General features: G+C 37.7%; 1 protein-coding gene across 2 annotated transcripts in view; it reads left to right on the top strand.

Annotated features, from left to right (window-relative positions):
- Nucleotides 1-8,462: 8,462 nt before the first annotated feature.
- The window catches only part of ZNF624 (zinc finger protein 624), a 29,175-nt gene continuing 18,686 nt past the window's right edge, over nt 8,463-18,951 (top strand). The window contains exons 1-4 of one of the 2 annotated variants that reach the window (XM_045525255.1): nt 8,463-8,572; nt 10,106-10,132; nt 13,536-13,624; nt 15,562-15,627. In XM_045525255.1, the coding sequence (XP_045381211.1) occupies nt 13,538-13,624; nt 15,562-15,627 (153 nt within the window). In that variant the 5' untranslated portion in view covers nt 8,463-8,572; nt 10,106-10,132; nt 13,536-13,537. The remainder of the gene's footprint in view (nt 8,573-10,105; nt 10,133-13,535; nt 13,625-15,561; nt 15,628-18,951) is intronic. The other variant, XM_045525254.1, reaches the window with a different exon arrangement.

The raw sequence follows: 18,951 nt of genomic DNA on the forward strand, positions 1-18,951 counted from the left end.
ACGGAATTAGCCATATGCGAGAGCAACACTGGCCTGAGGAAGTCACTTTTCCCTTTGTTTATACTAATTAGCAGGCACGGAGAAAAATGCATGCTTGCCTGAATTTTCATTTGCTCTCAAGTGATTCTATCATTGCCCATTTATGTATTTAAGTATTAGTACTTTTCTTATTTTGTTTAAATGTTTATAATAAAGCTATTAACTATATGACACTTAGTACAGATAGTTTTTCATAGTCTGATGCTTAAAGCTTTGTTGCCCTCCAGCTGAGTGGTTTTTTCCTCTTACATCTGTATCCTTCAGCCTCTCCATAAGGAACATAATGTGCCGTTGCATTTGTTCACATCTTAGATCTTCATCTAGCTTTCCATATATTAGATACACACAATTTTCAATATGATTCTGTCTCTGTTATATTTTCCTGATTATAGCTAGTTTCATAGTTATATGAATAGTTATTTAGGTCATGGGTGTGTCATGACTGCATATATGAACCTATGGCACTTCCAGTTCTCCTCCAGGGTCTCTCTGCTGTTTTGATCACTTTGTGACAACTCAATACCATCCAGACAATTTGGTTGATATTTTTTCCATATTCTGTGATAATATTTTCATTATCATAATAATGACAAACTAATTGTGTAGGTGTCACGGATAGGCAAGAGGAACCTAGCTCTGTACCAGAAGCAAAATGCAAATATTTTATGTAAAAGAAAATTTGCATTTCAGTGTACTCCAAATTTTTAAATACTTTTAATAGAAAATGTTCATGAAAGTATATAAAATATATTGAATCTAGCAAATAATTTAAAAATATCCAGGAAAACTTCATCTAGGACATGAAATAGAATGTTACTAAAACTCCACAAGACCTGTTAGAGCCCCACATAGCCTGTCCTGTACTCTTAGGCAGCACTGCCTTTTGATCTGGGAAGGACTCCTGTCTGAGCCCTGAGCCTTTTGAGGGCCCCATACTGGCCCTCCGCCAGCTGAACTGTCTCCATGGGCTGAGAAGTCGACAGAGCTAAGGCAGTTTGGCAGCCGGAGCCCATTCCTGTCTTACTAGACCATGCCTCAGGTACCCAGTATCCCAGGTTCATCGCCACAAGATTTGAAATGTGCTACTAGTCTATACACGCATTGGCTGCATGTGCGGCAAAGGGGCAGCTTTTGTGGAGAGTATTTACTCAGTTTGGAAGTGCAGGCCTTTTGAGGTGTGGGACGTAGCAGGGGTAACAGAGGTGAGTGGGCTGCAGTCTGACTCCCCTGCACCACCACGTTTTGGCACAAAGCCCTGATGAGGTACAAAAATATATTTGCCTGGAAAACAGGAGAACATAATACATTTTATGTAACAGTTTGTTACCGTAATTTTTAAAATTCACGTATTCTTTATTTTTTCTATATTATATACCATTTTTAGAATTTTAAAAGTTAGATAAAAGAGTACATTAAGTGTCAAGTGTCATCATAAGCAATGTCAAAGCCAAAAATTTTGAATTACAAAATGTTTCTAAAAAATAGGTACATAACATTTCACTAAAGCATGAATTACAGATATTTTCTAAACAAAAAATAATTATTCCATGTATCTATTTTTATTGTTTTGATGAACATTTCCTATTCTGTACACATGACATTTTGTACAAAATACGTACAAATTTTTACATTTTATTACTTATTACCATAAAACACAGATCAATGTATAATATTAAAAATATATATCAAGCCACATAAAAAGCCACATAAAAAGAAGACATGAATTTCTGATGTACAGACACATTTCAGAAAATATGAAGATGCCAAATGCAGGATTTTATAAAGAAAAAGTCACCAAATTACTAGTTTATTTTCAACATGGTACTTCTGAAGTAAGTTTTGTAGCGATTAAAGAGTACATACATATACATGATATACAAATTGAATGACTAGCACAGGAAATCAGAGTACTAACTTAAGTAATACTCTTGCCAGAGAAAATGCTCGGAATTTTTTTCCTGCTTTTGGCAAATGAATATTTGTTTTCAACAAAGAACAGACAAAACCTAGACAAAAATATTCATAACCTTACAAACGTTACACAAGAAACCAAACGTTGATATTTTGATCTTTCCCTAGGTAAAAATGAAGTTCTTTCCAGAAGCCTGATTCAAACATACTGAACATCCAAGATCAGCATATTTGGGAATCTGTCAGCTAAGAATGGAAGTTCTAACAATGGCATATCAATATCTATAAGATACTGCTTATCTAATAAAAACCACTCTATTTCCTTCAAAAGGAGAAGACATCTAAACTTACTTTTAAGTAAAGATTTTATAATGGTAAAATGGATCACTCATCAAGTTTCTCAGGAAGTATTTCTTCTCACAAAGAGTGTTTCCACTTTAAGCTGGGGTAATCTTTTAATGTAGTTGTTGCTCTTGCTCTCTAACACAATAAACTCCACCCCCAAAATGACTTCCTCCAGAACACAAGGAAATAAACATCAATGGATTTGAATGAAACCAATTGGTAGCAGGGACTACGGCTGCAAAAGCAGCTATGTCTGCTTTTCACAATATCTGAATGGATATGTCCTCAATTAAAAAGCAGATCTTAAGATGCGACATTTTATCTCTTACACATCAAGACATTTATCATTAAGTTATATAACCTTATTCCAGAAGCAAAAGAAACTAGAATCACTTGTTTAGAATAGCAGAACACATCTCAAATAGCTTTCAAGCAGGGTAAAGAAGTCAAAATAATAGGCACCCCGAGGAAAATAAAGTATAGACAAAGAGCTAAGTTTAAAGATTTTTTTCCATGCTATTTTATCTAAAACAAAAACTCAATACATGCAAGCAAGTTTGTGAAATATATAGCTGCATTTGAAGATCTGTGAAAACTTACTGTGTTTTATGAAGTTTGTATGTGTATACTCTTTACAAAAGAAAAAGAGTCATTAAAATCATCCTCATTGCTGCCTCTAAGCTATTAGAACCATATTAAGTTAACAGCTGAACATCACTATTGTAAATGCCCAGCACATTTTTGTTAAATTACACCTGAAGGCAGCTGCAGTTAGCCTTGGGCCAAGAACTGATTTAACTCAAATGATCTCATTTTAACATTCTACAAAATATGGAATTTTTAGAGACTATTTTTATTAAGTTGAAGAGCCTTGTTAAAGGGCAGTAATGTCTGAGTAAAGAAAAAATTCTGCAAATAAAAATATAAAACATAACTTTTAATCCCAATAGAAATAGAGAAAGCTCTTTTTAAAATAAATATATTCTACTAGCTTACTTTTAGAATCCCAGTGCTGTATGAAAGACTTGGAAATATGGCTTTAATGTACATAATAGAAGTAGGACATGGTGCACATGTCACTAAAAAAAGTAAAGAAATGCCTTAGAGCATAACAGTGGCCATGAATGCCTTGTCGTGTGAAATTGCCACATGGCTTTTCTCAGTGAGTTGTGTTAGAACACAAAAGCTAAGAGCCAGTGCAGTGAGGTTTTCTCATAAATGCTGGTAACAATCACATGGGAACAATTTCCAAGTTGTAAAGTCTTAAGTGTGTAATACTTTTTTTACAGTGTACCTTTGATTTGAAAAATACTATCATAGAACAGTCACAAGTTCTATTTTGGTAGAACATGAAGACAATGACTAGGTTGCCTTTTTATAGCTCTGATTTTATGAAATAGTCTTACTTAAGAATATGCTGGGGTTGTCAACTTAAAGCAATGATGAATGTTTCAGGGGAATCATGTCCCAGTTACCCTGATTTGATCATTGTATGTTGTGTGCTTGTATCAAGGTGTAACATGTACTCCATGAATATGTACAATTATTATGTATCAATAAAAAAATTAAAAAAAAAAAGAATATGCTGGGGTTGTGATGACACCTCCACCAAACACAGATGGGGAAATCTTTCTGAGAACAGAATCTGATAGTTCACTATTGTTTGAACTCCTAATCTGGAGCTGATGTGGAAGTATGTTATCCCTACCAAAGTGGGCTGGAGAAAGCTTTGACAGAGTCTCACTGATGTGTATAGCATGAAAAAATAGGTATTTCCTACAGAATCCAGAAAAGAATGCATCCCCTCCCCTGATACATTCCACCGTGAAAGGCTAGTGCCACTCCTGGGAAACCAGCCTATCACCTTCCAAGATTTTCTTGGTTACGGATGTTCTGAGCCAAGTCTGACCTCCAGGGCACAAGAGGTTGGTCCTTCTTCTGATCCTTTTGTGCCTGACAAACTTCGTCATGCACTGTCTTTCTCAAGACATGTACATCTTCAAGTAAAGGCCCATCTGTCGCCATTGCCTGCTTAACTACATACTGCATACTGGGGTATTTTAACCCATGCTGCTTCTTATTCTCTTATTTTTGGCTTCTCTTTAGTTTCTCTGCTATAAATTTTTAGGTGTAGGCATTAAATAGTTTTTGGTTCATTTCCATGAAGAGTTTTAGCACAATTTATATTAAGCAATGCATTTTTTTGTTCTAATGAGTCTTTAGGTTGGAACCATGATGGGAAGAATTTTTGCTGCATTGTCGTTGTCATGATTAAACTCGGATTATGGGTTGACACCACTTCCTTCTGGCTTCCATGGTTTCCTATGAGAAATCCACTGTCATTCCCAAACTTTATGAACTTAAACAACACAAATTTATTATTTAGTAGTTTTGCAGATCACAAGTCTAGCATAGGTCTCACTGGGCTAAAATCAAGGGATTGGCAGGGATGTGTTCCTTTCTGGAGCCTCAAAGGGATAATCTGTTTCATTGCCTTTTTTGGCTTCTAGAGGCTGCCCACATTCCTTAGCTTGTGGTCTTAGTGCATCCCTTACTGCATGCAGTCTTGCCAGCAATCTTGCATCCTCTGTGCCCTTCTCCTGTAGTCATGTCCTCTCTGACCACAGCCAGGAAAGGTTCTCCACTTTAAAGGGCCATATGATTGAACTGGTCCACCTGGATAAATCTACTATACTCTCCCCATCTCCATGTCTTTAATTTAATCACATCCACAAAGTCTCTTTTGCCACATAAGGTACCATATTCATGGTTTCTGGGGATTAGGGTGTGGACATTCTTGGAAGGGAATTATTCTGCCTGCCACAGCTGGGAATGAATTTTCTCAGGATCCTATGACTGAAAAATTATTCATTGTACCTCTAATTTATTTTCTGAGGCAACTGGCAAGTTCGTGATTAAGGTAAAAATTAGTTATAGACTAAAAATTGTTACATTAAAAACAGAAAAATCTTTATTTTTTTAAATCTCTCATTCTTAATCCAAGTCAATTCAGTGAAAATCAAGCCAAGCAATATTTCAATAAAATTGGGGTAAATTTATAACGCGGGTGTCATCTCTGCTTAGGCTTGCCCTCCTAAATAAGTTTGCTGTAAAATCATATTTTTATTCTTTCCATTTTTCTAGCCTCCTTCCTGATGTTCCAAATTTCTGTTTTAAAAAAAATAATTTCCTTTCCATTTCAAGAACTTCATTAGTCATTCTTTTAGGGTAGGTCTGCTGGTGACAAATTATCTTAGTTTTCCTTCATCTGAGAATCTCAATTTCCCCTTCATTCCTAATGGATATTTTCACTTGATATAGGATTCTGAGATAACATTTATCTTCTTCAGTGCTTGAAAAATGTTGTCCCACTTCCTTCTGGCCTCCATGGTGTCTGATAAGAAAGAAGTCCACTGCCATTAGAATTGTTTTCCTGTTACTCGTATGCTGTTGTCCTCCCTCCTGCTGCTTTCAGGATTTCTCTTTGTCTTTAGTTCTCAGGAGTTTGATTATTATCTTTCTTAGCCTAGATGTCTTTGTGTTTATCCTGCTGGGCATTTTCTTAGTTTCTTGAATCTGTAGATTTATGTCTTTTGCCAAATTTGGGGACACCTTGAGTGTTATGATACTCTGGATCTTATTTAAAACTTGTGTTTCGGCAGGCCTCCTCTGATACCACTCTGGTGAGGTAAGAAGGTCACCACCTGATTATTGCTAGGTGGAGGTGGAGTCCATGTTCCCTACCCAGCCTACTTGGACAGCTCTGGAGAGGCAGATTTCCTTGTTTCTGCTGGGCAGAGGTCAAACTTCAGGCTCCCTGCTAGATCACCACTGACGACACTTCGGCTCAGAGCGGAGGGGCACCCTGTTACTGCTTCCCACATGGCCCCCACTGAAACTGTGTGTGGAGAGGCTCAGTACCACAAGGTGTGAATGAAAGTCCTCATTCCTCACACTGCCTTCTCTGACATCACCTTTGCAGGGACAAAGTGGCACCTTATTACAGTTAGGTGACAGTAGAAGTCTAGGTTCCCTAGTCAGCCTTTGCTGATGGGGATAGGGTGGGACCACCATTTTTTTGCTGTGGTGTTTGGCTGGAGTACAGTGGTTATTGTCTTAATAGTTTTCTGTCATGCCATATTGTCCTTTTCTTAGTCCTTTGGCTAAAGAGAGCAGGCTTTTTCTGGTGCTTTTTTTGCCTGCATCTATTGACATTTCAGGTTGCAAGCTTCTTCAGCACCCAGGCCAGGATATATGAGGCAAAAAGGAAATGCAGGAAAATCACCACCATGGTTCCCCTCAGATTGCAAGATCCCCAGCTAGACTGGCTTCTGTCTACTTTTCAGAATCTTCTTATACTTGTGTTATATGTAATATCAAGGGTTTTTAGCTGTACTAAGTAGGAGATATGGGAAGAAGTGTGTCTACTCCATCTCATTCCATTACTGAGTCACCTTCATTTATATAAAATATGTTGATGGGTATATACTTCCAGGCTGACAGTTGATTTCTTTCATTACTTTAAAAATGTTGCTCTCCTGGTATTTTTTCTGATGAGAAGTAATTATCTTTGTTCCCAGGCACATATATATCTTTGTTCCTCTGTTTTTAAGATTTCCCTTTATTAGTGGTTTGTATAAATTTGTTTTATTTATTTATTTATTTATTTTCATTTTTTTAGAGATAAGGTCTTGTTCTGTTGCCCAGGCTGGAGTACAGTGGCACGATCATAGCTCATTATAGCTTCAAACTCTTGGGCTCAAGCAATCCTCCTGCCTCAGCCTCCTGAGTAACTAGGACTACAGGCACTAAACACCATGCCCACCTAATTTTTTAAATTTTTTTTTTGTATAAACGGGATTTCACTGTTTCCCAGGCTGGTCTTGAACTCCTAGCCTCAAGTGATACTCTCACCTTGTTCTCCCAAAGTGCTGGGATTATAGGCATAAGCCACTGTTCCTGGCCTGCATTTGTACCAATTTGATTATAGTGTGCCTTCGTGTGATTTTCTTGATGTTTTTTGTTTGGATTTCATTGAGCTTCTTGAATATGTGGGTTTATAATTTTTATCAAAATTTTAAAAAATTTTTTAAATGTTCAGCCATTATTTCTTCAAATATTTTTCTACTGTCTCTCTTCTCTCTGTCTGGTATTCTTACAAATAGTTCGGCTGCTTGATATTTTCCATAACTCACAGGTGCTCTGTTCATTTTTCCATCTTTTTTCTCTATGTCTCATTTTGGGCAGTTTGTATTGTTATGTCTTTAAATCCACTAAACTTTTTTTCTTGCAGTGTCTAATCTGCTCTTAATCCAATTCAGCATATTTTTCATTTCATATATTGCGTTTCTTATCTCCAGAAGTTTGATTTCCTGCTTGCATTTCCCTTCTGATCAAGGGTTATGTCATACTTTCTCCAAAGGTACCTACTGGCTCTTTAAGATCTCAACAGCCCCGTTTTATGCTGTGTTCAGTTTCACTGAGCTTTCTAGTTCCCTGCAGATCCCCCTCTGGAGGGGGCTGACCCTGTGTGGGCCTCATACACAAAGCAGCAGAGAGATTTTAATGAATCCAAGGCAGAGTAGAAATGAGTTAAAGAAATGGTCTCAGCATCGAGGAAGCATCTCTGAAGTCCTTGAGGATTCTCAATTTGACCAGCTGTGAAGAATATGGCCTTTGGACATTAAAACCATGGAATTGGGGCAAAGGGAATCATGTAGTATTATCATCATCATTATCATTAATGTTTAGATGAGTCGAGAAAGGAAGCTCCTGGTCCAAAGACCCAGAAATTATAATGAAGGCATGATCGATTTTTCGGTCAAGAACTTGAATGAAAGACAAGCAAAAGCATGGCCATACACCTATCAACTCTCCCCGGGTCTGAGATTTCAACTAAATTGCAGAAGGCGCCCTATCTGTTCTCTAAGTGGCTTTCGTCAGTCGCACCTAAATGTTCCAAGGCAAGGGTTCTGTCCTTTGTGTCTCTAGTGCTAGTGCTTTTGATACATACTCATAGCCTCTCAGCAGAAACGTATCCAGTTCGATTGACTTTTTAGGTTACCCGAAGAGTAAATAAACAATTCCCTCAGTAACGCAGACAAAAGGCGGGGAGGAGCGCGGGCGCTGAGGACGCTGGGTACTGTAGTTCCGACGGCCCTGCCGCGCAGGCGCAGTGGCCTGCTCGGAGGCCGGACCAGCTGAGCCGGCGCCATTGCTGGAAGCGTTCCCGCCCTGCTCTGCGAGTGCCCTCAGCTGTCTTCAGTTCGGCCGCCAGGTACTCGTTGCCCCGGGCGCCAGGCCTCTGTTCCCGGCCGCCCCTCCCTCGCGCTGGGCTCCCGGCGGCGTCCGGGGCGTGGCCGTTCCTTGCAGAGCCCCTGTCCCAGAGCGGACCCGCCCACCCCTGAGAGGCGATTGGGGCAGGGCCTCCTGTCTGGGTGTCGGCTCAGTCTCCACCCGGCCTCCCTCGTAGGGCGGTCCCCGGACCCTATACGGTCTCGTCTCTCGGGTCCGAACGCGGGATCCTCCCCAAGGGGCCTGGCTGCGCTGGGGTTGGACAGTGTAGGACGCGGGGCCGAGGCTGGAGCTCGACTAGGGCGGACGGGCCCCTGATCGGACCTTCCCGGCCTTCCCGGCCCCGCGCCTTTGCTGGAGTGAGGAGGGGAACCCCTGACTGCGCAGGGAAGGGCACTTAGGGGAAGAGGGCGAGGTTGGCGGGAGCATTCCACTCTGGCTTCTGAACTGGCAGGGTGGGAACTAGGTTTCACATCGGGTGACCTGCGCTACTTTCTGAATAACCCAAGCAGCTTTTCTTGCCGTCTCATTTTATGACATTTCAAACACTGTAACCACCTTTAAATCACTTGTCACTCATTCCCTAATATGACAATAGTATCATTGCATTGGTTGAGAAGTGCTGGACTGGTCCATAGCGCTGAAATTCTCAGCAAGAACATGGACCCTTCGTTATTTTTAAATAACTACACTGGCTTAGGAAGTGAAGTTTCCTTCCTTTCTCTTGATACTTTTGCATTGCTTGGAAAGACAGCATCTAGAACAAAATATCTAGGAAAATTATGACTGGGGAAATATTGGCCTAGATATTTTCTGCATAATGTTAAAGGGGAAACTATAAACATATAATGGGTTTGCTCTCATTTGCTAGTAACTGATTCATTGTGTTCAAGTGACTTGCGTATAGTCACAGTAGCCAAACCAAGCTTAGAACCTGAGGATGTGGACTGCCTCTCTGGGATTTTATTCCTATACCAAACTTATATGTATAATAGATACTTCTTATTGTCTACTTGGAAAATACAGAAAAGTAGAAAGGAGGATAAATATCAGCCCCAGATCTCAGAGCTCTCAGTAGTTTGGTTTACTCACTTGCAGTCTTTTTTTTCTATATATTATGTTTACACAATTGAGATCAAGCTGAATATATTGTATGTTGAATAGTATTGTTTGATTATAAAATAAAATGTTTATTGCACAGTTTGGTTAAACATTTTACTAGCATGATCTGCTTATTGCCAAGGAGGAGTTTATTAATCTACAAATTTAAAAAGACATTCTAAATAAATGAGCAGGTCATTTTTTTTCTTTTCTTTTTTTTTTTATTTCAGCATATTATGGGGGTACAAAAGTTTAGGTTACGTATATTGCCCTTGCCCCCCCCAGTCAGACCTTCAAGTGTGTCCATCCCCTAGACAGTGCGCATCGCACTCATTATGTATGTATACACCCATCCCCTCCCCCACCACACATCTGCCTGACACCCGATTAATGTTATTCCTAAATGTGCTCTTAGGTGATGATCAGTGAAACCAATTTGATGGTGAGTACATGTGGTGCTTATTTTTCCATTCTTGGGATACTTCACTTAGTAGAATGGGTTCCAACTCTTTCCAGGAAAATACAAGAGGTGCTATATCACCATTGTTTCTTATAGCTGAGTAGTACTGCATGGTATACATATACCACATTTTATTAATCCACTCATGTATTGATGGGCACTTGGGTTGTTTCCACCTCTTTGCAATTGTGAATTGTGCTGCTATAAACATTCGGATGCTGATGTCTTTTTTATATAATGTCTTTTGTTCTTTTGGGTCATTCTTAATAAATTTTAAAGGTGTAGAAAACCATTGCTCAGTTCCTTGGATTGAAATGTCTTATATTGCTCTTTGTAGATCTGCTTTAGTGTATGGGAAAAAAAAAATTATTATTATGTCTCCTGGTTCGTTTTTTTCTTTGCAACCTTTTAAAACTGGACTTCTTAACTTGAGGATCAGTGTAGGGGTTAGGGGAGAGTTAGTCTTCAAGCTCCCTAAAAGAATATGCAACATTATTTAGGAATGTGCATTATTCTGGACAAAGTCATATTTTCAAATGGGGTCCATAACCCCCCAAAAGTTAAGGTTTACTGGTGTTGATATGTAGTCATTGTTAATATTTGTTAGAACAGTTCCAATTATTGTTTTAAATTGTCTTCAAACTTAGCAAAAGTGTTGCTTCTGAACTGTGAGATGAAGAGTATTTGAAGGAACACCTGTCTTGAGGCAGAAACTCAGCTGAGGGAACTAATGCAGGGCCACAGCTTTGCCTGGGCTCTAGAATCCTCTTGGTAAAACATATTTCAATTGGATTTTCAAGTGTGTAAAGAAGAGTACTTAATTTGAGGTTCAGGAGTTGACTTTATGACACTATTTAAGGTAAAAACCTGAGGTACTTGTTGAAACTGTAAATTTCTGTGCCTTACACATAGAGATCCTGATTTAGATCTTGGATGGAGCCAAAGAATTTCCTTTCTAATAAGCATGTCTAGTGAGTTTTTTGCATCCTCAGATTTGAGACCCCTCTAATTATATGTGAGGGGGTTCTGGCAGAGGATTCATAATTTTCATTAGATTTGCAAAGGGATCCATGAACTACAATAAATCTAGAGAAACACTAGTATAAGGTAAAACCACTTTTTTAAGACCATGAGATCCACAGAGGAAGGAAAAGAGAAAATTTTATTTTCAGAGGAAGAAATAATCTGCATGTCCAGAAGGGATGGGAAAGCTGGTTTGTATGTCTCACAGGGTCTGCCTTGCAAACATATGAAGCGGGGTTGGGGAAAATCTATGAATATTCATGAGGGAAGTCAGGCAGTGCACAGTGGGTAAACATAATGTAACATACATTCCATATTCACTTCAAGGTGAGGTTTTAGCATTAAAATGAGGTGGAATTTGGCTCTTTACATCAAAAAGTAAGCTATAGGACACAAAGACAGTTTGTGCAGTCTCTGTAAACTGGCTGAAACTGGCTTTAGGTCTGGCTGCTATGTATTAGTAAACATTGTTTATAAGACTGGTCCTTTGTCCAATCAGAGTTGTGGCCGGACCGCAAGGTGTGGGGGGAAGGTTTGGCCACTGGTGTCAGGTGGTCTGTCAGGGTCAGTTGGGAAATTTTCCAGCTGCAGTTGTTTGGGCAATGTTTTTCAGTAGCTGGTTTCTGCTTAACTACAGGAAAGAAACGTTATGGCAGTTAGTAACAGAGGAATACTGGACTAACTCTGCTAGCCTTGTGGCTCATTTTAGCCGCAGGGAGTCTATTTTGTCTGTTGGGGTATATTTTAACAACCTTGAGGTTTAATAAAGGAATCTCCTCTATTTTCTTTATTCAAGTCTTACCTCCACACTGCACTGTTTTTCCTCCCTCAACTTCTCATTGTTTCTTTTCCACCAAAAGGTTTTCGTTATACCTAGCGAAACCCGGTGTCATGGAACATACTACTCTACATTTTTAAGATACTCACATTTTTTTCTTGATTTAACTCAACTCTGGTCTCCTTTTTACATTAGAAAATTAATTTGGCAGCTTTCACAGTATAAGTTTCACTATACGCATATCTTTCTCATTTCTCGGTATCTCTAATGTTCTTTACACTCATGACAGCCTTGCTTTCTATATTAATGTTAATAATCTTTTATTTTTCAGAAGATAATGGTTAAGTACTGCAAGTATCATTTCAGATGAGCTTCTGATTGGTATAAACTGTAAGGTTAGATTAAGTCCTGCTGTGTTTACTGAGCAAAAGCTAATGCACCTTATGGGAAGCCAGGTACATATTCAGGGCAGCAGTGGATTGAGCATGTTTAAGCATAACAAAATCCCTCATTGAAGGGCCGTATAGTTCCTTGTAAAAAAAAAATACACTTTTTGCACAAGGTAGAGTTTCTCAAAAGCTTGATATTTATTATGTCACTGCCCTTTAATTTATGAGACTAATACTATATTCTAGAAGAATTTGTATTAACAGTCAGTACCATTTGGTATAAGGGAACACCATACATCAGGCACCCTGGTTCTTGAACCAGACTCAGCATCAGCAAGTCCATATCCTTAGTCAAAGTTAGACAAGCAGAACAGTGCCCAGGCATACCTGAATAAGGTCTCTGCCCCCCTATTTCTCCACAGTATAAAACCTGTATTAGGCAGGTACTTTTTTTTTAATATAAAAGGACTAATGCTTAATGCATTGTGCACTGAAGTTCATATCTCTTCTGTTATTATTGTTGTTATCCGTGCTTCCTTTTTATTTAGGTTTGCCTGATATAGAAAGGATAAAGATCTCTTTGAATATGAGATTGATTGGGAGGCCATATCAGGGTTTCTAACGTCATTTAAATTTTGAAGTTGTAGTGTTTTCCTTATATGAAGCTGAGGTCTCTGAAAACTTTAGGAAATTGACTTTTCACAGGAAAAGCCAGAAAAAGAGATTTTTAGAATGTTTGTTAGATTAGTAGGTGATTGTGGCAAAGAAAAATTGAATTATTTCTTTCACTTCACACAGCATGTTGACTTAGTGGAAAAGATATAGGTTTTGGAATTAGATAGATTTGGAGTCATGTATCTTCACAGCCTTGGGTAAATAGTTTAATTTTTCTTAGCTTCAGTTTCGTCATCTATGGAAGGGGAATACTATTCACATTGGGTTAATGTGAAGATTAAATGAGAAAGTATTTTAAAAGCTTCTTGTACAATGTCTGGCCTGCTAGTTGTGACTACATTTGACAGTATTAAAATATCAAGATCTCCAGGAGCAAGGATCTTTGTCCTTCACTGATCTTAGGGGTTACTCTTGTGTTTCCTTGGGGAGGTTGTGCTCACTTGTATGTCAGTATTCCAACATGGTGAGTCTGAAATTCCCAAGGCGGGAGTGGTTTTCATGGCCTGTTTCTATTCCTCAGAGATGTCTCTGCAAGACTCTACTCTTTCCAGAGAGGGGAACACAGAGGCAGAGATTATGGCTGCTACGGTTTTTTCAGCTGGACCTCTGGTAAGTTGGTATTTCCTCTTTGACCTGCTGTCTTGGTTTGAGAGTGTGTTTACTTTTCCTGAAGTCTTGTGACTTTCTACTTTATGCACACCCCTTCTAGAAACTGAACCAGATTGACCCATGAAAACTGGCTTTATCACAGGAAAGGCCGTAATCTATAGGAGGATCCACTATACTTATTGAACCAAATATCTGGGCACATGATTTTTCCAAAAATATCTGGACTGTCTTTAATTATGACATCTTCAGTTTTGACGTTAAATTTGTATTGTTCCCAGAAAATTTCAGTTATTTATGGGGTAGCAGAATGAAATATTTTTCAGTTGGAAAATTTTGTTCAGGAAATTTTGGGGAAAAGATATGTATACAAACACACACACCCCTAACCCTAATTCATAGGGACCACTCCCCTTGTGCTACTCTCAGTGATCTCTTCTCTACCCATTAAGAGGTGATCGGACTTAATAGATGACATTGAGGGAAAGAACATGCTTAAGATACAGGGTGTGGCTGTAGGGATTTTACAGTCTCATTCAGGTAAGGCGTATAAAAGGAATAGTTACATAATTTATTTAGGTGAACAGTAGCTGCTTAGCAGTGTGATAAAGATGATGAGTGCTACGTAAGGAAAGAGAAGGGACATTAGTGTGATCACAGGAAGCTCATGAGGATAGTGAGATTTAAGCTGGTACCCAATTCCAAGTGGGATTTAAATTGGCATAAAGTGAGGATACTTCAGATGAGAAAGGAGTTTAAGGGCAAAGCTCAGGGGCAGAGAACAGTGGGTGAGCTAGTGATTCAAGTCAGAAAATTGTGACAGATAGGGCTGGAAATTAGATATTTAAAATGAATCTTTTAATGTTTCCCTGAAGACATTTAAATACATATGTATGTATGTGTGATTGAGTGTATTTGTGATAAAATAATGTGATAAAAGCTGTGTTTCAGCAGTGACTTTTTGAAATAGGGGATCCTGAAGAAAAGCAATACCAACAAATAGAATTTATTATTGTAATGATCTTTAATAACCTGTAGTAGTGATCTTTCATTCTTTGTAGCCACAGTGTGTAACATGTAAATAGTCCTTAAAACATACCCTTGAAAAGATAAATTATGAAATGTTGCACTTGATCACTAGGTCCAACCATATTTTTGTAGTCACATATCACACCCTGATCAAGCCCATCCTTAATTACCAGAGGTTGAGGGTCCATATTATCATTAATTTTCTGGAAACTGAATATTTACTTTTTTAGACAAGAACTTGGGAGGGAGCAACTAGGATAACATTTTTTCCTAATGAAATTTAAGTGTATAGTTTTATTACCTATAATTTTTTAAATGGCATAAAATCTGAATACATAACCACTACTAGAAGATAAAGTAAAATTTACTTTTATTTATGAAATCAGGCCCTTATGAAGTTTTTAAGGTTTGGAAGAAAACAATGTTATGAAGGCGTTGCTGAAATATTTCTTGAGTGACTACTGAATCATGTCCCCCCTAGACTCTGTAATAGTTTTTCAGTTGTAGAAAACAGATGATGTTAATAGTTTTGAATATTATTCTCCAGCAAGATAGATACTTTCTGAGAAATAGATTGCATCCCCATATGAAAAAGCAGAATTATGGAGTGTCTGAAGGCCCTTATTATTACAAGTTTACTTTTGTTCTGATAGGTTTTTTGTTAAAAGCTGCCTTTAAAATCATGCAGTTATATCTTGTTCAATCATGTCTGTGTTTGTCATTGTCTCAAACAAGGGGAAAGAAGATTATAATAGAATGTTACATGGGACCTTAATTTCTGTCCTAAGTAAAACCATAAAAGAGGTCATCCCACATACACCACATCCGTGTGGATTGTTGGTGCTTGTTGAAGCTCTGTTATAGGTCATAGGCAGCCTGTCACTGAGTGCTCTTACCCTGTGTCCTTTTAGAGTCATGAAGTGACCCAGCCAGATGAAGATCTTCACTTTCAGGGAGAAGAAACAGAATTGATAAAGGTAATACCTAACTTCTTGTATGTAACAGGAATAAAGAGAAAATGCCTCTTTTATTGCCCCGAATTCTTAATGTTCCCAGCTAACTGCAAGTTCACAATTAATATTATATTTGATAGGTGTGATATTCCTAGGGCTTGTGGTATCAACCTTACAGATTTCATTTCTCTCAGAGGTGGCAGCGCTAATCTGGCAGATAGTCAAACATCAGAATTGCTAATGGTAAAGTATCTTATCATCACAGTCGGATTCTTGCTTTGCATTGTAAGACCCAATACTGTACTGTTAAAAATATCAAGAATACATCAACATTGGTGAATATGGTCTTCAGATGAGTTTAAATTGGTTTAGATACTTTATTTCATTATATTTGTAAAGCTTACTTTCTTATTTGTGAGTATAGAATACACTTGAATTTCCAGAAAAAATAAAAATTAAAAATTTATCATGTTAAGAAAAATTATCCAAAACTTAGAAATAATGCAAAAGATAAACATATGTCCTTTCATTGTCATATGAAACCATTGTCTCACAAGCCTGTCTAAGGGTTATCCAACATAGCAGAGGAAGGTTACATTGTTTGACTGTGTTTCAAGGCTTAATTCTCTCACATTCTATAATCAATATTTTATTTGTTCTTTTATTTTATTTTTTTATTTTTTTGAGAGAGTCTGGCTATGTTGCCTAGGCTAGAGTGCCATGGTGTCAGCCTAGCTCACAGTAACCTCAAACTCCTGGGCTCAAGCGATCCTCCTGCTTCAGCCTCCCGAGTAACTGGGACTACAGGCACGTGCCACTGTGCCCGGCTAATATTGTCTATTTTTAGTTGCCCGGCTAATTTTTTTTTCCATTTTCAGTAGAGACAGGGTCTTGCTCTTGCTCAGGCTGGTCTTGAACTCCTGAGCTCAAGCGATCCTCCCGCTTCCGCCTCCTAGAATGCTAGGATTAAAGATGTGAGTCACCGCACCTGGCCTGATTTGTTCCTCACATAACACAACCCTCTGATTTTTCATGATTATTTCTTTACCTGGTTTTCCCCTAAGAGTGAAAAATATTATCTTTCTGGCATTATTTTTAATAATAATTTATGAAAGTATTACCATTAATAATAATTTTTAAGGTAATACCATAAAATCCATAAAGTATATAAACATTGCAGTGGGTTTTAAATATATTCAGAGTTGTACGACCATCACTGCTAATTCCAGAACTTTCCATCACCCCCAAAAAGAAACCCTATGCCCATTAGCAGTATTCTCAATTACCCCTCCATACAGCCTCTGACAACCACTAATCTGTCTCTATAGATTTGCCTATTCTGGACATTTCGTATAAATGAAATTATACAATATGTAGTCCTTTGTGACTGACTTCTTTCACTTTAGTATAATGTTTTCAAGGTTCATCCATGTTGTAGGATATATCAGTATTTCATTCCTTTGTATGGCCAAATAATGTTCAATTGTATAGTTCTACCATGTATTGTTTATCCATTTGTCAGTTGATGGATATTTGAGTTGTTTCCACTTTGGGACAGTTAATAATGATGCTATGAACATTTGTGTACAGGTTTTTGTGTGAGCATATGTTTTCATTTCTCTTGGGTATATATACCTAGGATTGGAATTGCTACATCATATGATAATTCTATGTTAAACCGTTTGAGGAGCTGTCAGATTGTTTGCCAAAGCAGATGCACTATATCATATTCCTTCCAGCAGTGTATGAGGGATATAGTGTCTCTACATCCTCAACAATAGTTGGTAATGTCTTTTTGATTATACACATCTTATTAGGAGTGAAATGGTATCTTATTGTATCTTATAGCATCTTATCATTTTCCTAATGACTAAGGGCTTTGAGCATCTTTTCATTTCTGTATTGGCCATTGGTGTATCTTCTTTGGATAAATGTCTATTCAAGTCCTTTGCCCATTTTTATTGGGTTATTTGTCTTTTTATTTTTGAGTTGTAAGAGTTTCATTATATGTTCTAGATACAATTCTTTTATCAGATAAATGGTTTGTAAATATTTTCTTACATTCTGTGTATTGTCTTTTTGAGTTTTTAACGATGTCCCTTGAAGAATAAAAGTTTTTAATTTTGATGAAATCCAACTCATCTGTTTTTTTTCTTTTGTCTATTATGCTTTTGGTGTCATATCTAAGAATCCATTTGACAATCATGGAGGTTTTCCTTCTATGAGTTTCATATTATAGTTTTAGTTATTACATTTATTTCTATAGGCCATTTTAAGTTAATTTTATATATGGTCTGAGGTAGGGATTCAGCTTTATTCTTTGGCATGTGAATATCCAGTTGTCTCAGCACTATTTGTTGAGAAGACTATTCTCCCCCCCCACCACCATTGAATTGTCTTAGTACCTTTGTTGAAAATCAACTGAACATAAATGTAAGGATTTATTTATAAACTCTCAGTTCTCTTCCATTGAAGTAAGTATTAACATCTATCCTTATGCCAGTACTGCACTGTAGCTTTGAAGTAAGTTTTGAAATTAGGAAGTATGCGTGCCCACCAACTATTCTTTTTCAAGATTGTTTTGGCTACGGGGGGACCCTTGTGTTTCCATATGAATTTTAGGATCAGCTTTCCTATTTCAGAAAAAAAATCACATGGAATTTTCATAGGACTGATGTTGAATCTGTTGATAAATTTGGGGAATAATGCTATCTTAACCTGATTAATCTTCTAATACATGAATGTAGGTTGCCTTCCCACTTATTTATGTATTCTTCAGTTTCTTTCAGTGATGTTTTTTAGTTTTCATTGTGCCAATCTTACACATCTTTTGTTAAATTTTATTCCTAAGTGTTTTATTCTTTTTGCTACTATAAATGGATTTTGTTCTTAATTGCTTTTTGAAATGTTCATTGGTAATATATAGAAATAATTGACTTATACATATTGATCTTGCATCCTGAAATTTGCTGTACTAGCTTATTCTAGTAGATTGTTTTGTTTTGTTTTGTTTATTTAGTAATTAGTTTTAGACCTGGGGTCTCACTCTGTCACTCAGGCTAGAGTGTAATGGCGTCATCATAGCTCACTGCAGCCCCCATTAGACTCCTAGGCTGAAGCCATCCTCCCACCTCTCAGCTTCCCAAGTAGCTGGGATTACGGACATGAGCTATCAAGCCAGGCCTCTGTGTGTGTGTTTATATTTCTTAGGGTTTTCTATACACAAGATAATTTCATCTGTAAATAGAGATTATATCATTTGCATATAGAAATTTACTTTGTCCTTTCTAATCAGGATACCTTGTATTTCTTTTACTTGTCTAATATCCTTTGTGAAAACTTACAGTA

This window comes from Lemur catta, chromosome 15, assembly GCF_020740605.2.
Source record: "Lemur catta isolate mLemCat1 chromosome 15, mLemCat1.pri, whole genome shotgun sequence".
Lineage (NCBI taxonomy): Eukaryota > Metazoa > Chordata > Mammalia > Primates > Lemuridae > Lemur > Lemur catta.